Source organism: Macaca thibetana, chromosome 3 (assembly GCF_024542745.1).
Source record: "Macaca thibetana thibetana isolate TM-01 chromosome 3, ASM2454274v1, whole genome shotgun sequence".
In the NCBI taxonomy this organism is placed as follows: Eukaryota; Metazoa; Chordata; class Mammalia; order Primates; family Cercopithecidae; genus Macaca; species Macaca thibetana.
The window spans coordinates 163,883,633-163,903,065 of NC_065580.1; the positions used below are offsets into that span (position 1 = coordinate 163,883,633).

A 19,433-nucleotide genomic window follows, 5' to 3' on the forward strand; every position below is an offset into this window, starting at 1 on the left:
AGACTAGCTTACACTTGTTCCTTCTGCACAAAGCCCACTCCGGCTAAAATCAAGTAAGGCGGGCAATTCAACTAGCTCCTTTGCTGGTGTGACATAGCACTGAAGATTTCTAAAAGCAGTTCCATGCCCTGGAACACACATGTCTAAGCTGAAACTCCGTGCGTGCAGAACGCACTGCCCTGCCATACACAGATGTTGAGCAGTCTGACTTTGCATTGTGGACACTGTGTATAATTACCTTTTACCTCTTTCATCCTACAGGACTCTTCAATGCTTGCTGCTACTATTTTTCAGGATGTAAACTCCTTATATAGAGCAAGTCTGCTAATCTTGCTTGGCACAATGGCCAAAAACACACTGCATGCAGGCAGGTAAGTATTTTGATGGTACCCGAAACAGCCCCGTGTATCCTTGTTAAATTTATTTGTAGCCTTTGACCTTTCTGAAAAGCATGATAAGCTGTGGTTTTCTTGATTAAATAAAAAAAAAATCACACACATATAGTGTCACCTTTCCTATAAGGCATGGGCTGCTTGTTCCCATTTACAGGTAGAGACAGGCAGACCCATTTTCTGCCCTGTAGCTTTGTGCTTCTTTTAGAGAGGATGTCTGGAATGACAGTGGCATCTAGGTGCTGGTGTTGGACTGTGGGAGAAATTGTTTGTTTCTAACCCCTTAGAAGTATTTTTGTTTCAAGGAGAACCTGAATTGCTTTTGATTTCATTGATTTTCACTTTTTTTCCCCTGCCCCTTGCCAAAATATAAGGTAAGCAAGGACAGGCGTTGAATAAACAGAAGGCCAGAGTTCAAATCTACAGAATTTTTTTTATAAAAGCTGGTGACTTTGCTGGTGGCAATCTAGGAAGCATGAGAAATCCTCTTTTGGAATGAGTTGGTGCACAGAGCACCTTCTCCCATGCCCTCTCCTGACATCATAAGGAAATAGACACAGCATGGTAGCCAGGCAATGCCGTCTGTCCAGCCACCTCCCACCTCTTCCCCCACCTCCAAAGTGAGTGCTCATTTTCTCTAAATGTATATATGCCTCAGGTAAACCAACATGGATGAAATTGAGTAAGTCTCTGGGTTTTCTTTAATTTTCATCAGGTAAAAGGGGACACTACTTCTCTACTACTCCCCTACATTAAACAGTGGTTGAGTTTCATTAATAACTATACAGTGTTTCAATACTGCAATGTGAGCAGGTCAGCCTTCCAAGTTCTTCTTAGCAGCACCAAACAGACAGAAGAGCTTTCTTGTCCTCTCAGGTGAAGACAATTCCAACCTGATTTAAATGATAGGGTAGGTGGGTGCAGCAGCGGGAAGCTCATACTTGTGTGGTGTTAAGCTTCTGTCCAAGGATATAGAAAAGGTGGCTATCCCAGAAAGATGTTGAGCTACAATTTTATGATAAAGGTATTGCTTAACCCATTTTTCAGGGGATGAAGTTGTAGTTAAAAGAGACCTATGCCTGAAGCTTGGCAAAGAATGAATTCCTGGAATTGCCTCTCTCCCTTCTCCATTCCATTCTCTATCCCACCCACCCACTTACCTACAATCCTCACATTTCCCACGGATGCCTGAACTTGAACTACAGTTGCCTGTTCATTGGATTATTTTACAAATCAGGAAGTCACGTTTTAAAACGTGGGACCCCGATCATTTGCCTACCTACCTTCACCCCGAGGTTCTAAATCCACTAGGATACAAGGACTTTTTTATTACCAAACAAATCAGGCAAAAAATGTAAAAAAATCAGACTTTAAATGTTTTATTTTGTTGATTCTGTACAGCGTCAGGAAACAAGGTTAGAAGTAAAATAAAAGTGCCAATTAAATTCAGCTGCTACCAACAACCAAAACCTTAAACGTAGAAAAAAATCAAAGCAAACTGCGGAAAGGTCATAGCATAACCTCGGGTAAAGGAATTTGTTAACGTCTGTAACAAATCGAAACTGACTACGTATGTAGCTCTTCAACTGCAAGACGGCGAGGAGGAAGACTTGCGGGCCGCGCTGGTCAAGGGCCCGGCCCGCTAAGGAACAGCGGAAAGCGCCTTCCCGCCGTCGCCACTGCAGCTGGGATCCGCCGAGCAGCGGGCGGTTCAGGGCTCCCGGTCCTCCTGCGTGTCTTTTAATGAGAACGTTAATTAGCGATCTTGACAGGACGGCGACTGTGAAACGCCTGGTTACCTATTTTAGTAAATCGGGAACACTGCGTGCAAGGCGGTTGGTTTTCGTTTTTAAGCAAGCTTAAATGTTGGTTACGCTACTTTTGGGGAAAGGGAGGCAAAAGGTGAATCTCGAGTTCTAAGTTGCCTTCTAACAAACCCCCAGGATTCAAGAGCGAAAATTATCTGCGACAAAACACTGGTTGCGCGAGTGTTAAATACAGTTCTCCAAACAGCTGGTCTACAAAAGCGGACCCAAGTCCCAACCCAGCGCATCCTGCGTTGTCCTCGCCCCTACCCACCGCACCCGGACGCCGACCACCTGTCCGCCGAGGGTGTCCGTCTGCCACGTCCCAGACCGTCCGCACCGCCTAACTGGTCTTTTTCTGCCTCTTGAGGTCCGGCAGCCTCCTTTGATAGGACCTGGCCGGCGGGAACAAGGGCGCCCGTGGCCTCTGGCCGAGGAGAAGGAAAAGAACCCTCCCTCCGCCCCCGCCGCTGCTCGAGCGCAGCCCCTAGTACTGAGAGCCGGAGTGCTCCGCTCCGGGGAGGTCACGCTCGGGGATGGCCTCTCGCCGCACCCAGGCCGCGCCAACCACGGCATGGCGCCCTCAATTCTACATCGGCCCCGCGAAGCGCGCAACTCCAGGGACAGGGAGAGAGATGTGCTGGGTGAGAGTGAGCACTTTCTGCCTAAAGCCGCTGGAACCGACCCAGAACCCCAAACAGCCCCGAGGCGCCATCGAACAACCGCTCCGGTCACTTTAACTTCCCAGGGGTGGGGGCGGGGAAGGGGGTGCCCGACAGTCCCTTCCTCTGGACTGGAAGGTTCGAAATGCTCTCCTTGCTCGGCCTCGCTCTCCCTGACGCAGGGAGCAGGGGCGCGGAGAAGCTGAGCGGAGGGAGGCCGGGCCGAGGTCGCGCCCCAGGCCCAGGCTGGCCCTCACTTGGAGAACTGCGCCTGCACGGCGGCCAGGCCCAGGCTGGCCGGGACCAGGTGCGGGAACTTGCACACGGCGCAGGTGCAGAGGCCGGGGCCGCCTGTGCCGCCGCCGGGGAGCGCGAACTGGCCGCATGGCGGCTCGTCCAGCGCCAGAGACAGGTACTTGGCGGGGCGCAGCGCGTCGGGGGGTCCCACGGCGCCGGGCGCCAGCAGCACGGAGCCGGGCGCGGCGGCGAGCAGGGGCAGCCCGGCCAGCAGCAGGCGCGGCGCGGCGGGCCCGGCGCCCTCGCCCAGCGCGCGGCGCAGCTCCTGCAGCGAGCTACCCAGCAGTAGGATGTAGTTGCGGGCGAGCAGCAGCGTGGCGATCTTGGAGAGCTTGCGGCCGGGAGCGCCCTGGCAGTGCGCCGCTGAGTAGGGCAGGATGACCTCGCGCAGCGCGTCCATGGCCAGGTTCAGGTCCTGCATGCGCTTCCGCTCGCGGCTGTTGATCTTGCGCCGCAGCTGCTGCTGCTGCTCCTCCTTGGCGTCCGGCAGGGCGCTGACGCCCGCGTGCGCGCCGGAGCCGGGCCCGGGGCCTGGAGGCTCGGCCGGCGCCTCCGGCTTCTCGCGCGCAGCCTTGGGGAGGAGGGGGGCCGTCGTGGAGGAGGAGGAAGTGGAAGAGGTGGTGGAGGAGGAGGAGGAGGAGGGCGGCTGCCTATAGCCCACCAGCTCGTAGAGGGAGGCCCCGAGCTGCACGTCTCCGGGCCGCTGTGGCCGCAGCATGGTCCCGGGGGCCGCGTTCACGCGCGCCTGGGAAACCGCATAGTACATCTGGGAGGCGGTGGGGGCGGCCAAGGACGCCCTTCAGGAACGCCCCGGGGTGGGCCCGTCGGCAGGCCGCCCCTCCCAGCGGACCTGCGCTTGGGGAGCCGATGGTGGGGCCCTGGCCCGCGCCCTACCCCTTTAAACCCGGCTTGGGAACCTGCGGGGCAGCGGGCGGCGGGGCGCAGCCAATGGAGGCGCGAGGCCGGGCGCAGCCGCGTGTTCATTGGCTGCTTGCGCCGGGGCCGCGCGGAGGTGCGGCTGGCAACGCTCTAGGAGGTTATTGTGAGCGCCTGCGCCAGCGGCGCGGGACAGGCCCACTGAGTGGAGTAAGGGCGCCTTTTCAGGCAAGCGGGGCTGTTGAAGGAGGACTGGTCGCACTGGTCAGGCTGCAACTCACGTGCCTTCCTCCAGCAACTGTCTACTCAAAAACGACCTCCCCCATACTTTTTTTTAAACTGTGATCACCTATTCATAACATAAAATTTACCATCTTGGTTTTAGACTACTGTTTAGTAATGTTATATACGTTAGTGTGCACATTAAATTGATTTAAATTAAATTCACATTGTTGTACAACCAATCTCCAGAACTCTTTTCAACTTGCAACCCTGAAACTCCACCCATTAAATAACTCCCCACTTCCCCTCCCCCAGCTCCTGGAATTCACCCTTCTTTTGTGTCTCTATGAATTTGTTTTACTCTAGGTCCCTCATATAAGTAGAATCATACAGTACTTGTCTTTTAGCAACTGGCTTCTTTCACTTAGCATACTGTCTTTGAGGTTTATCCATGTCGTAGCATGCATCAGAAGTTTCTTCCTTTTCAAGGCTGAATAATATTCCAGTATATGGATATACCACATTTTGTTCATCCATTCATTCGTGGATGGACATTTGGGGAGCTTTTGGATGTTGTGAATTATGCTGCTATGAACATGAGTGTATCATTTTTTTTTTTCCTTAAAATACATAATTTCCTGCCAGGTTCAGGTCGCTAAATTTCTGAACTAAATGACAAGTAGCGTTAGGATGGTTCCTCCCTGCCACTCCCAACCTCCTTCCCCATCCCTCTGATCGAAAGGTCTTTAGGGACAAAGGAGCCTTTGGGTCGGGTTTCTCTCCTCCCCAAAAGGGATGGTCTATCAGCAACGTGACATTTGCTTAAGCAAAAGTCACTCGGAAATTGGCCTCTTATTAGAAACAAAACAAAACACCCACATAGTCCTATCGGTTGAGGGTGGGAATGAATCATTTTATTTGCCAAATAAAAGAGCATTACTTGGTGTCTATGAGCATTTTCTACCCCCGGCACCAGTGCGTGCTACCACAACTTGTCAATGTCCTGGGGAAGAGGGCATTTTAGCATCTAAACCTCTACCATCCAATATGCCTATTTAAATGTAAATGAATGAAAATAAAATGAAGTTAAAAATTGAGTTCTCCAGTTGCACTAGCATTACTTCAAGTGCGTAGTCCTCACAGGTGCTAGTGACTGTCTACTGAACAGCACAGATACAGAACATTTCCGTCTTCACAGAAAATTCTACTGGAGAGCACTAATCTAGAGTATGACAGAAGGAAAATGAGCCTCCTCCACCATGGGGCTCTTTGGTGTGAGAAGAGAGATGCGATTGAAGGGCCTGTCCATTCCCAACAGGGTAGCTCATCTCTGCTCTAGGAGCTGGTGCCTGTGCTTGCTGGTTTCAGGGCTGCTTTGTTCTGGTTTTCTTCCACCAATATTTGCCATATGGGTTCACTCTGATCTTTGCTTCTGACCCCCAGCTCTGCATGTAGCATCCTGTTTATGCCTGAGGTTTAGCTCCAACCTTGCTTTCTTCTGGAAGCCTTGGTCATTTCTCCTCTTCCTCCTTTCATGACTCTTGGCAAACCATTGATAGGATTTCTTCATAGCCTAGATTGTGTTATGTGGATACCATCTCTGCATTTGGCTATGATTGTTTTACAGTAGGGACCACCTGCTTATTTCTGCATCCTCCTGAAGCCTACCATAGTGCTTGGCACTTACTGTGTGTCCTGGAGGTCTCTAAGGATGGTCTGAAATCTCCATTAGCTCAGAGTCTCATCCCTTAAACGCACAAACTCCTGACAATGCTCTAACCCAAGCATTTTCCTAAAGATTTTATAGAGAGGCAAGGAAGCTGGTAGGGCCTCCTGCCTCTCAGGGGGGCCTGGCCTGACATGGACATGGCGCTGGGGGCCCCACTTTGGGAGAGAGAGGGAAGCCTTGGCAGGAAGGAGCTGAGTGCTTAAGCAGAACCACACTAAGCAGGAAGGAGAGAGAGAGACCAAGGGAATAGTCTTGAATGTTTCAAGCAATTAAGTTTAACGCCTCACTGATCATTTCGCCTTCGGTTAAGCAGCTTGCTTTCAAGTCATTTTTACAGACACTTTCATGTTTGGTTCTCACGGGGCCCCTGTGAGTTGGGCATTTTTGATCCCTTGCTGTCCATGATATGACTGAGGCTCCCAGAAGGCAATTGATTGCTCTGTGCCTTCAGACAGGACAGGCAGAGCTGCCCCACCAAGGACTGGCTCCCTGAATTCCCTCCAACAGAACCAGGCTTCCAAGAAGCCCAGGAGGGGGCCATGATGGGGTGGGTTGGGGACTGGGTGTAAGGATGGAGGCCAGACTAGACCGCGCCAATATTGATGAGTTGGTGGGTTCCAGCCATGTTCCCCAAGAGAGTGTCCCCAGAATCCTGCCACCATAAACCCTGCTCCAGCCTCTCTGGCAATGCCCACCCTCTCTTTCAGGACCCTCTGTCCTGTAGCTGAGATGCCAGATTGGGGCCCTGGTGACCTCCTCCTCTGGCTTCCTCCCCTGCACACAGCTTAGGTGGGGCCCCTAGGATCTTACCCTGCCAGCAGGAAGAGGAAGTGAATGGGGAAGATAAAATCTAAAGCCTTGGCCAGAGTTGCCTAACTTGTACCCTCCCCATTTCCCACCCACAGGAAGGGGCACCCAGGAATCAAAGAGGTGGAAACACACACATGCTGCTTCCCCCCACCAAGAAGCACCCCTCTTTCCTGTGGATGTCCCTGAGGGTTTTCTTTAGACCTAAGTCTCACCTCATCTCCTCCTTGGAAAACTTATCTCTCCCCCAGCCAAGGATACTGTCAACTGGATACGCTGTGTATTTCAGTGCCTTGGTAGAGGGCCCCAAAGAGGGTTCTGAGTGGCCATCCAGCTCCAGCCTGGGCACGGGATTTGGGGCTGGTTGGAGCTGGTGACTTGGATGGTCCCTTGTGCCAGGCTGAAGCAGCGGCATGCAAAGCGTGACAGCTGGCAAGGGCCAGCCAGTTACTGTGGCCGCTGGCACGGGCCCCAGGGGCTGTCTCAAGGGGAGGCAGCTGCTGTGGCCTCCCACATTGAGGACATGCTTGAGGAGAAACTTGTGTCCACCATAACAACCGCTCTTGTCTTTGCCTAAAGGGGGTTGTGTGTGTGTGTTGGTGATTCCTTTCACTTTGCAGAGGTGTGTGCCTCAGATTTCCTTTTCCTTGTGTAGAAACCTAGTGTCTCCTGTCCATTCCCCCGTCCCTGCCACCTACTCTTGCTTTGGGTCAAGAAGCTTGGACCTTGGAAATGGCAGACTGGGGACTCAAAGCCTCTGTGATATGTGAGTGTGTTTCAGATGTAGCACCATCCCTCTCCTCTGTAAGAACGGAGATGGGGTGTACTGCTGCGAAGCCCCCTGTTGTCCTGTGCGAAACTGTCCTCTTGCAGAAAGCCAGCAGAATGTAAACAGTTGGTTGCTAAAATATGCTGCTTAGCTGGCTAGAGCTTAGACCTCTAATGGAATAATGAAGTTCAATTTTTAAAGTGCTGCTTACTTCTAAGAAGGTCAATATTCTCTGGAAAGTTTAAATTACCCAGTAGGTGTTGATATTCACACTGTCTCTAGGAGAAGTGGCGGCCTTGTCCATTGTTTGCCCTGTATCAGGTCCCCCCATCCCATCCAAGTATAACTCTTCCTGGAACACAAAAGTCAGGGAAGGAGCTGCAGAGAGAGTAGCCCTTACCTTTGTTCTAGATTTCTCCTTTCTGGGTAGAGGAGAGTAGTAATAGAGAGGAAATGGGGAAGAGTAGATGGATTATGCTTTGATAGTTGTTCTTGGATAGGGAGGACTCCTTAGGGAAGCTTGATCCCATCTCATCTGGGACCAGCTCGCCAGAGTCTCAGTCACACTTGGAAACAGTTCAGGTTAAATAAAGATTCCTGCTGGGAAAATGTGAAAGAAAATGAGTTTTGTTCACTTTGACAGAGAATACAAGTTAAACAAGCTGTTGTAAACTGACACAATGTTTATTGTTACTTACAATGTTGTGTAGTTGTTGTGTACAATGCAATATATTGTCACAGTTGTCTTTATTTCCAGTGTGGAAGGACATAGGCAGTAATACAGTGTTCTTGGTTCTGATGACAGCACTCAAGATTATCAAATGTCATGGGTTGTGTTTTGCAAATATTATAAGAAGGTTTATTTTATTTTTAACAAATGGCATTTTAGCTTAATAAAGTTTACTACTTAAGGTTATTTCTGAGCCTAAATTTATCCTGCGATGTGTGTGTGTGTGTGTGTGTGTGTGTGTGTAAAAATTAAGAAAAAATAGGAAAAGATATTACCAACTGTGTATTTTGGGGGGTTCCTTTTAATTAAAAGTTTTTGTTTGTTTGTTTGTTTGTTTTTCCTGAGACAGAACCTCACTGTGTCACCCAGGCTGGAGTGCAGTGGCGCGATCTCACTCACTGCAACCTCCGCCTCCCAGGTTCAAACGATTCTTGTGCCTCAGCCTTCCAAGTAGCTGGGATTACAGGTATGTGCCACCATGCCCAGCTAATTTTTTGTATTTTTAGTAGAGACAGGGTTTCACCATGTTGGCCAGGCTGGTCTGGAACTCCTGACCTGAAGTGATCCACCCGCCTTGGCCTCCCAGAGTGCTGGTATTACAGGCGTGAGCTACCACTCTCAGCCTAATTAAAAATCTTGATCTAGCTTTTGGTGACATAGTTCAAACAGATGGGCATGGCTTCTCTCCCCACACGACACGTACACACCCAGAATGACCTAACAAATGTGGAAATCTACATTGATTCTGTGAGCACCAAACAATACAATTCTATACATTGCTAATAAACATGCATTTTAATATCTCTGACTGTATATGTGAAAAGAACTATTCTTTATAAGAAGTTTCACATAATTATCGTGAAATGCATTCTAAAAGAGAAGTGCATCCTTTGTTTTATAGATGTTCAGAGAGAGTTTCTGCCACATCAAAACTTGAAAGCAGGTTGGTGGATGTGAGACAGAGAGATGAAACGTAACTGACAGAGGTTCGCAGAGGGAGTGTGATAAGAATAACCGTGCATGAAGATATGGATATTAGCACATGCTACTTGGAGTCTGTAGAGTTGGTTTGGGGCAAAACAAAAATATCCTCTGAGCCTCCCTGAAGGTAGTAGCTGAAGCCAAATGTTTCCAAGGCTTACACTGATACAATAAAAAGAGACAATTTGCTTGGAAGGCTGTGGCTAATTTATAACACAATGTCCAATGTCATGGTTAGTTTTGTTGCAAAAATTTGGCAGTTTAACCCAGAGTCTCAGGCAGCCTGAAAAGATGCGAGCGGTTCTGGCCGCAGCATCTCTGGCTTGCTGGATGTTCCGAATGGTTCAAACAAGCCCTTTCATAGAGACGCGGGGCCAAGTGCGCTCAAAGGAATGAGGGAAACAAAGGTGGCTCTGAAGTCATTTCCCCGCACTGGGTCCAGCCATCCGGTTTCACTCCTTCCCCATTGAACGGGCAGAATGCAACAGGAAGAGCGGGGATGAAAGAGAACAAACAGGCCGATGTGTTTGGGGAGAGAATGGAGAGAGGCCGGGGCGCTGAGCTGCTAAACTTTTTCATTCTAGGTTTTCAGAAAGGAGTGAATGATGAATTATAGAAACCTGAAAGGTAATAAAATATGGGTCACTGAAGCGCTGAGGCCAAGTTCCTAAAACACCTGCAGAGGCAGAAGGTTCTGGAAGTCAGTGCAGCCCCACAGTCGCCCGGGCAGACACCCTGCCCGAGACACAGAAGGGGACTGTTCACAAGCTCACCTGTTGTTTTCCCGTTGGCTCCCGGTCCTTCCCCGTCTGTGAGAGCTGACGGCTGGATCTGACTCCAGATTAGACCACCAGGGGAAAAAGAAAGGCGGTGTGAAGACTTCCCAGGGTGCAGTTAAGGAGACCGGAGCTCCAAGGCCACCGCCTTTTTCTCTCGGAGGCGCTCTGACCTGGAAATATTAACTCAGTGGTGAGGACTATCCAAGTTAAACATGCAAATCGTCTTCCCTACAATATTCTAAGGCTTTTCTGCTCAAAGACATGGCCTATTTATGTCTTACAAAGAAGAGTCCCGATCCTCCGATTGGGGATAAGAACAGCTATACTCATCTGAACCTCAATTTCCTCATCTCTAGAATGGGAGTAATAATATTTATCTCCTAGGGTTGTTGCAAAGTTGAGAAGGAAATGTAAGAGAGGGCCAGGTGCAGTGGCTCACCCCTGTAATCCTAGTACTTTGGGAGGCCAAGGTGGGTGGATCGCTTGAGGTCAGGGGTTCGAGATCAGCCTGGGCAACATGGCGAAAACCCATCTCTAGGAAAAATACAAGAATCAGCCAGGTGTGGTGGCGTGCACCTGTTGTCCCAGCTACTTGAGAGGCTGGGGTGGGAAAATTGCTGGAACCCAGGAGGCTGAGGATGCAGTGAGCCATGATCACACCACAACACTCCAGCCTGGGCAACAGAGCGAGACCCTGTCTGAGAGAGAGAGAGAGAGAGAGAGAGAGAGAGAGAGAGAGAGAGAGGAAAAGAAAGAAATGTAAGTGAGATGTCCACCCAGAGCCTGGCACATAGCAGTATCTCAGTAAAATGATTAATAGTAGCTAATGTTTATTGAGTACTTGCAATATGCCAGGCACTATAGCTAATACAACCTCTGAACCTGACTCCTCCCACATATTAGAGTGCAGGCTCTGTGGTGAGACCCTTGGGGCTCCAACTGAGCCCTGTCACTTACTTCATTCATGGTTTCCATTCAGACTAACGCAGCATCCCAGCTCTGTTTGTGTAAGTGTGTGCCTTCTCTGCATCCAGCATATGCGGTTTCCAGACCCTTCTGTCCCTGGGCTCGCTGAATACCCAAGATGTTCCACTCATATGACCCTGTTTCAGGGATGCTGTCCTGGACACTGAGCCAAAATCCAGCAAAAACTTGCTAAAGAAATTGTAGCTGGACACATTGGCTCACACCTGTAACCCCAGCACTTTGGGGGGCCAAGGCAGGCAGATCACCTGAGGTCAGGAGTTCAAGACCAGCCTGGCCAACATGGTGAAACCCCATCTCTACTAAAAATACAAAATTAGCTGGGCATGGTGATGGGCACCTGTAATCCTAGTTACTCAGGAGGCTGAGGAAAGAGAATCGCTTGAGCCTGGGAGGTGGAGGTTGCAGTGAGCCGAGATCACACCATTGCACTCCAGCCCGGGCAACAGGAGTGAAACTCCTTCAAAAAAAAAAGAAAGGAAGGAAGGAAGGAAGGAAGGAAGGAAGGAAGGAAGGAAGGAAGGAAGGAAGGAAGGAAGGAAGGAAGGAAAAAAAGGAAGGAAAGGAAGGAAAGAAAGGAAAAGAAATTGTAGAGATGGGAGCTCAGTGTGCTCCTAGACACCCTTGGAAAGAGAAAGCTGTCATGCCAGCTTTGAGGCCAGGCTACCTGCGTTGGAATCCTGGCTGCCTTACTTATTAACTGTGTGACTTGGGAATAGATGCTTACCTGTCAGTACCTCAGTTTCCTCTATCTGCAGAATAAGAATGAAAATCGAATTTATCTCCTAGGAGGGTGAGGTGGTATCTGTAAGGCACTGAGAACGTGAGGACAGCATTAGCTGTCATTATCATTTTACTGAGCCTTGTTATGAGTTGACTGTGTCCCCCAAATTCATGTTGAAGTCTTAACCCCCAGTCCCTCAGAATGTGACCTTACTTGGAAATAGGGTCATTGCGGAGGTAATTAGTTAAGATGAGGTCACTAGGGTAGGCTTCTAATGCAACATGACTGGTGTCCTTATAAAAGGGAGAAATTGAACACAGACACTCACACAGTGAGAACTCCATGTGAAGATGAAGGCAGAGATTGGGGTGACACTGAGATCAGGGTGACCTTGCAAGACAAAGAAGCTCAAAGATCGCCAGCAAACTCCAGACGCTGAGGAGGGCCTGGAGCAGATCGTCTCTCACAGCCTCAGAGGAAACCACCCTGCCGACCCCTTGACCTTGGACTTCTGGCCTCCAGAACTGGGAGGCAGGACATTTCTGTTGTTTAAGCCACCTAGTCTGTGGCACTTTGTTGATGTCAGCCCTGGCAAATAGATACAGCCTCTGAGCCTCACTCCTCCTATGTGTTAGAGCACAGGTCTGCAGTGAGTCCCCCAGGGCTCTAACTTAGCCCTGCCACTTCCAAGTTTATGAACTTGGGTGAGTGACTCAACTTCCATGTGCCTGAGTTAATTCACCTGTAAATGAAGCTCATAATGACACCCAACTCACAAGAGATTTTTAAAGCAAAGATCTGATGTGTATGTGGCTCACCATCATGTTCACTGTTCTGTGTAGCTTATTTTGGTGATTTCTGGGGACCTGGAGTCTGAAGGCAGAACTCTGCTCTAGGTTAGATTACTTGGGGATCTTGTTCAAGTGCAGATTCTCTTTCAGTGGGTTTGAGTGGGGGTTGAGATTCTGTTTTTCTTTTCTTTTTTCTCTTTTAGAGATGGGGTCTTGCTGTGTTGCCCAGCTGGGAGTGCCGTGACTATTCATAGATGTGTTCATAGCTCACTGCAGCCCCAAACTCCTAGGCCCAAGTGATCATCCTGCCTCAGCCTCCTGAATAGCTGGGACAAGGGGTGAACAACAAGACACCTGGGGTATTTTTAATAAGCTTGTAGATGAAGCTGATGCCGGTCAGAGGACCACACTTCAAGTAGTGAATAGTGAGGGCCAAGATGACCTAAGCAGGTCCCATCAGGGATCATGAGACTGAATTTGAATTTTACAAGAAACCTTCCTTCCATATCCATGTCACTTAGGCACATGAATATTTGATGGAGTGCCCAGCCATGCTTAAGGAAACAGCAAAGTCGGCTTTGGAGAAAACAATGAGGAAACGAGTAGGGGCGGATGTCCTGCCTTTCGGGCGGGCTGCTCATTGGTGATGGGGACAGATTCAGAAGAGCCTGAGACCTCGGATCGGTCCTGCCCCTGGGAGAGGGGGTGGATGGATGACATGCGGTGGGTGTGTGATCACCTGGAATGGGGCAGGGTGAAGAAGTGATGTGCTTGGAACATGGGCCAAGCCGATTCTTCTGTCTGACCTTGGCTCCAACTGTTCCTTCTGCCTGAAGCCTCCCTCCAGGTCTTCTCAATGTTGAGATCTTAGTGAAAATGTGAGCCCCCAAAGAGACCTTCTCAGACCACCCAACCCAATGGCCACCCTCCCAGTCAGTTACTCTGTGGCCACTCCTCTCTGCTTTATTTTCCTCTTGGCACTCAGCAGCAGCTAAAGCCACCTCAGCACCTACTTGCCTACTTGTTTGTATGTGACTGTTCCTCCCGCTCTAGAGGCTTCCATGAAAGCCCCGTTCTCAGCTGGATCCCCGGTGCTTGGACAGAGTTGGTCCCCGAGTAGCTGCTTAATAAGGACTTGGATGAATGAGTGAAGAGGAAGAATCTAGATTGACTGATCAAAGACCTCTGACCCATTCAGGGGACTTCGGTCAGTCATCTGCTGTGGTGCAGAGCCCTGTTCCAGGCCCTTGGAGAAAGTGTGGGCTCTCTGCCTTCTAATCATTTGTAATCTGTTTGGGGATATGAAGGATGCCTAGGTGAACATCTGCCTAGCAATATCAGGTTACCACGAAATGCCAAACAGTGGTATGGACGAGGGGTGAAGCCTGTGTGTTAGTTCTGTTGGAGGGGGGGCGGGGGTCATCGGAGCTGCTGTAGACCTGAGCACACATATGCACTAGTAGATCTTATTAAAATGCAAAGTCTGGAGTCTGGTTCAGTGGGTAGGGGTGGAGCCCAAGGTTCTTCATTTTGATAAAGTACCCGGGTGGTACTGATGCTTTGGTCCGAGGACCACAGTTTGGAGGACAGCAAGGCTTTACTTTTGAGAGCTGGGTGAAGGAGAGGTTGTTGGCAGCTGAAGTGTCTTGGAAGGGGTTTGATAAGCAGAAGGAATGGGTGGGTTGGGGGGTCGAGAAACGGACAGAGAGGTAGAGTCACGAGACCATTATGTATGGAATAGGGAACGGGAACAGGATGGAAGGACAAGCAAGGTGGTTGGGGGAAAGGAAGGGGTAAAATAGGGAAAATTCCCCAGCCACAGCCACTGTGATCTACACCCTCCCTGCAGTCTTCTGTTTTTAATAGCAGTTTCTAGAAGGATTGAGACACTGGTGCATTGCCTTCCTCTGGTCTGTCAATTAGAACGTGTTTTCAGAAATGTTGCAACCTGAGATTTCCCAACAGGTGTTGGGCAGGGGCAGAGCTAGCTCAGCAAAAGAGGCTGCTTTGAAGTCCAGGTTTGCGGGTGCACGCTCTGCACAGAGGTCTGTGGTCACCTCTAACCAGCTGTCATGGAGATGCTTCCTGCAGAGGAATAGCCCCACACTTATTTTTTGCAAACCACCTTCACATCTGTTATCTCATTTTAGCCTTACGGAACTCCTATGGGGTTGGGCAGACAACTGTTTGTTTTGCAGATGAGGAAGCTGAGGCCAGTCCAGTAACACTTGATGCAGGGCCCTGGCTAAGACAGACAGGAAAGAATTGTTCTCTGAGTCTCTTACACTGTGCCTCTTGCCTCGGTGCTCATACATGTTAACATATACAGCAGGATTGGACACCCGCAGTTCTTTGATCAGAAAAACCTTCCCAGGAAGTTTGCAGAATGATGATCTCTTGATCACTAGAATTTTCTTGCCAGGATGGGATGCAGTCCAGCCTCATGGTGCTAGAATATTCTAGAATCTCCCCTGGGTGGGCTTGGCCTCCCATCAACTCCCTGCTGATGGGAGGGAAAGCGGTGCAGCTGTGGCAACTGGCACTGCTTCCCACATTGCACGGAGACTAAGGTCAGAGTCAATTTCATGCTCCTTCCTCCCCTATTATGACCTTCATTATCCTGGCGCATGGCAGCTGCTTGTCTCCAAATGAGGAGACAGGAAGTATTATATCACTATTAATAACATTTAAGAAGAGCGATAACACCATTATTAACTCCCGTGATTCTTCCCAATTTGAGTGGTGGATGCTTTTAAGTTCTGTGGAGCGTTTAGGGCAAGTTTTCCTTTGCTTTACCAGACCAGGGACTTGCCTGCATCGTTGGACTCCTGCCAACAGAGCAGGATTCATGTGCCCTGTACCAAAGGGAAGAACTGAGGTAGCTGTCCCTCTTCAGGTCTAAAATTCTGCAGTGCTGAGAGTATCAGAAATCAGGATTAGCCTGGATCAAAACCGTGTCTCTGCCAAGGACAAGAGATTCCTGGTGCCCCCTGCCCTGGGCTGGGTTCCAGCTGGCTGGGTCACCCATCACTGGCTGCTTCTTGGTTTCATCTGTTTCAGGCCCTCCCTGCTCTGAGCTGGTGGAACCCAGTGGGGCACAGGGGGATGGCTGCTGCTGGAGAGGCTCGCTGGGATGCTCTCGGGATACAGCTTTTCTGTCACTCCCCAGCCCCGCCTTTATGCCGCCTCTCAGCCCATCTGCAGTAGTGTGGGTTCAGGATACCTTCATGGGCCTCTGGAGGTTTGCACTGTAAACAACACACTCAACAGACAACCCCAGCTCCCCATTTACTTCTCTCTCCAGCATCCACTACCCATGTTAAGTTTTGCTCTTTCCACCCTTTTGCCTTTCCAATCTCTCTGGCTCCTCCCTGTGTTATTACGCATATTAATTCAGCACAATCCTGGCCCCAGCCCCCAGCCCCATCCCCCTGCCCACCAGCTAACAGAACTCACCCTCTTCCGAAGACACATGTTTAACTTAGCGCACTCTTGCGACTCATCGTTCTCTTCCAGTCAAAAGCAGTGCTTTTTCTAGGAGGACTTCTGGTGAATGACTTCTCTATGTCTTACTAATCGTAGACGCTGACTACAGCCCCGAGAAAGGGAGGCATCGTGAGCTGGCGACAGCCCACATTGTGCCCACTCTGTTGGCTCTTCAGCTGTTCACACCGAGCCTCCTTCCCCGGCCTCCCCCAGCACTGTACTGCAGACGGGTTCTCCACCCTGGCCAAGAACTCCTGGGCAGGCCTCTGAGCCCACCCATTTCCCACACTGCTCCCTGTTCTCACCCTCCCTGCTGTCTTGCTCTGGAAGCCATATGGATGTTGCAAATATCCCCAATGCTGAGGCTACACCTTGGCTGCATGTCTGTGGGAGACTGTGTGCCAAGTGCGGAAAGGACTGATCATCCAGACTATGGCCTGATAGTGCATGCCTGGTGCCTCCTGTTCTCTGTGGTCATGGTTGGAATCAGAGCTGCCCCTGAATGCTCCGACTCAGCCACCTGCCCTGGGCCTGGACTGCAGAGACCCCACTTGGGCCCTGACTGGCTGTGCCCCTTTCCATGGCTGAGGAGTATTCAGGACCATGGGGACCGGTCCTCCCAGAGCTTGCCCCCATCCTGTGCACGTGCACGAGGCCTGCAGCACAAGACTAGGGGTGCGGAGAGGAGAGGGATGGGATACGGGCCATGGGGACTTATTTCTCTTCTTTCTCCTGCGTCTCACAATATTCAGAGTAGCCTCATTTGACCCTTCAGTTTTTCCTTTCTTCTGGATAAATGACCAATATCCAAGCTTCCCCTAATATACATCGGAGGAGACCACCCTGGCTTCAACTCCAAACAAAATGTAAATCAGGCAGGTTGTCTGTTCTCTCTTGAAAGCGTTTGTAGCTTTCTAACACACTGAGAATTAAATCCAAGGGCCCAAAAGGTTCTACCCAACCTGATCCCTGAGCTTTTGGGTTTTTGGAAGCAGTGGCCGTATTAGAAGTCAGAGAGTCTTGCTTGGGGCTACATTGAGAGAGAGACAGAGAGAGAGAGAGAGAGAGAGAGAGAGAGAGGCCTTGAGACTGCACAGGGGTGGGGTGGGGGGAGGGTCTGTCTGCTTCTCAGACTCCCTGTCCTGCCCCTTCTTCATCCCTGCTCCCAGCCCCAGCACTGCAGTTACCTTGCTCCAACTGCACAGGCCGCATGGACCTTTCTGCATCACCCCAGCCTCGCTCCTGCCTCTGCACCATTGCTCTTGTCGTTTTCTGTCCTTGGACCACCTGTCCTGCAGAGCCTCAGGGTATTCACACTTCTCCAGGTTTCTCCTCCAAAGTCATCTTATCTGAGCTGCCTTCCCTGCCCCAGTATCCATGTAGTAACCATCCTTTTCCCCTGTAAGCTTTGCTTTCTTTCCAGCCTCAAATTATATTGTAAATATTCTTGTCCCCAGGGCCTAGGACTGTGCCTGGAACATATAAAGTCCAGGATAAGTACTTGTTGAATGAATGAAAATCCAGCCGTCAGGAGGTATTAATTACCTTCAGACTGTTTGGCAGCGTAAAGAGCAATCTCTGCCACACATCTTCATTTTTTATTTTCCGTAGAGATGGGGGTCTCACTATGTTGCCCAGGCTAGTCTCAAACTCCTGGCCTCAAGCGATCCTCCAGCCTCAGCCTCCCAAAGCGCTAGGATTATAGGCGTGAGCCACCATGCTTGGCCAACCACACGTCTTTTATAGAGGCATCTGTGGCCTTGGGGAAACAAAACATCCACAGTGGACATAACAGACTCCAATACCCCGCCCCACACTTCCTGTTTATCTTTTCCCATTTGAGGGGAATCCTGTCCACCACTGTCCTTTTGGGGTTACTGCACAGCCTCAGACAGACAGTGCTCATGTGCAGCCAGCCTCCATTGATCACCAGATGCCAAATCCCGAGGGAGCTCAACTCCAGCCTGCTGTACAAGGGTGGTCAGATCCTCTGTTCTCCTCTGCTAGATATGCACAAGTCCCCACTCAGAGTCCGTGGAGACCAGGCAGCCTCTGGTTTCTCATGTTGGACTTCCCCCTGAGGCTGTTATCAGCCTTGAGCAATTGCTTACATACTGCAAACTGCTTTTGTTCACATTTGCACAGGGAGAAGTTTCCATCCGTGGCTAGATGGTGCCATCCATGTTCATCCACTGCCAGTGCTCTCAGATGGCTGAGAATTATGTTCCCGGGGGAAATGGGGGGAATGGCAGACCCAGCCTCTCCTGTGCTTTCCTGAGGGGAGCACCACTCAAAGATGGAGACTGATCCGTTCAGCCCTTGCAGGGGCGGAAGGTGGAAAGAGTGAGCTCCTAAGGTAACTGGCTTCCAAGGATAGCCCCCACTGCAGCACGCCTCCAGCACCCATGCTGATGTGTAATTCCCTTCCAAATTAAGTCTGGGCTGGCTGCATGACACACTTTAGTCAACAGAATGCAATGGAAGTGAAGTTATGCCTGTTCTGGGCCTAAACCTTAAGGAAGTCTGGCAGCCTTCACTTTTGTGTTTTTGGAAGGCAGTTGCCATTTTAGAAGCTCAGCCAGAGGGGCCACATGGAGAGAGGGAGAGATGCCCTGAGTCTGCATGGAGAGAGAGGAAAGGAACCCAAGACCTCAGACCTTAACCCAAGGCCTTGTGAGCCCACCACTGAGCAGATCCAGCCAACCCCCTCCATTTAAGCCATCTGTGCCAATTACTAAGTGGTGACCCTGACTGAACCTAGCTGAGGCACCAGACACGGGAGGGAAGAAGCCATCATGGACATTCCAGCCCCGCACATGGAGCAGAGGGGAGCCATCCCCATGATACCCTCTCCAGACTCCCCACCCTCAGGGTCTTGAGAAGTCATGAACTGGTGGTTGTAAGTCACTAAGTTTAGCGATGGTTTGCTCTGCCACAATATAGAATTGAAACAGCCCCCAACCTTGTATGTGCATAACTCTTGCCTGCATTTCCTAACTGTAAAAATGTTTCCATGGGTCTGACTGCCCCTGCCAACCACATACAACAAGAAGAGCTGTCTACCCCTTTGGGCATGGGAAGTGCATTTGACTAGGTGTATCTGTATTGGATGTAGGCATATCACATGGAGGTAAACTGCTGAGGAAGCTCCTTGAATTTTTTTGTTTTTTACAAACATTTGCATCTAAGCTCTATGGATATTTGAGACATCCAAGGAAGTAAAAAGTTCAAAACATTATAACTGGGGAGGTGGGAGATGGAGGACCTTCAGGTGACTCTGAAATAACCTCATGCCGGGGCATGCCCAGTTTCTATTCTTCTGTCTAAGAGATTTGTAGAGTTATTTTGTTTTCACATCAGTGAGGTTGACAGTGGCCAGTTGTCACTTTCATTAATAGT

At 50.1% G+C, this 19,433-nt stretch overlaps 1 protein-coding gene across 1 annotated transcript; it reads right to left on the minus strand.

Annotated features, from left to right (window-relative positions):
* Window positions 1-1,749: 1,749 nt before the first annotated feature.
* Window positions 1,750-4,056, minus strand: OLIG1 (oligodendrocyte transcription factor 1). Its single transcript, XM_050786001.1, has one exon. The coding sequence runs from the start codon at window positions 3,920-3,922 to the stop codon at window positions 3,113-3,115; it is 810 nt and encodes a 269-aa protein (XP_050641958.1). The 5' UTR covers window positions 3,923-4,056; the 3' UTR covers window positions 1,750-3,112.
* Window positions 4,057-19,433: the final 15,377 nt, after the last annotated feature.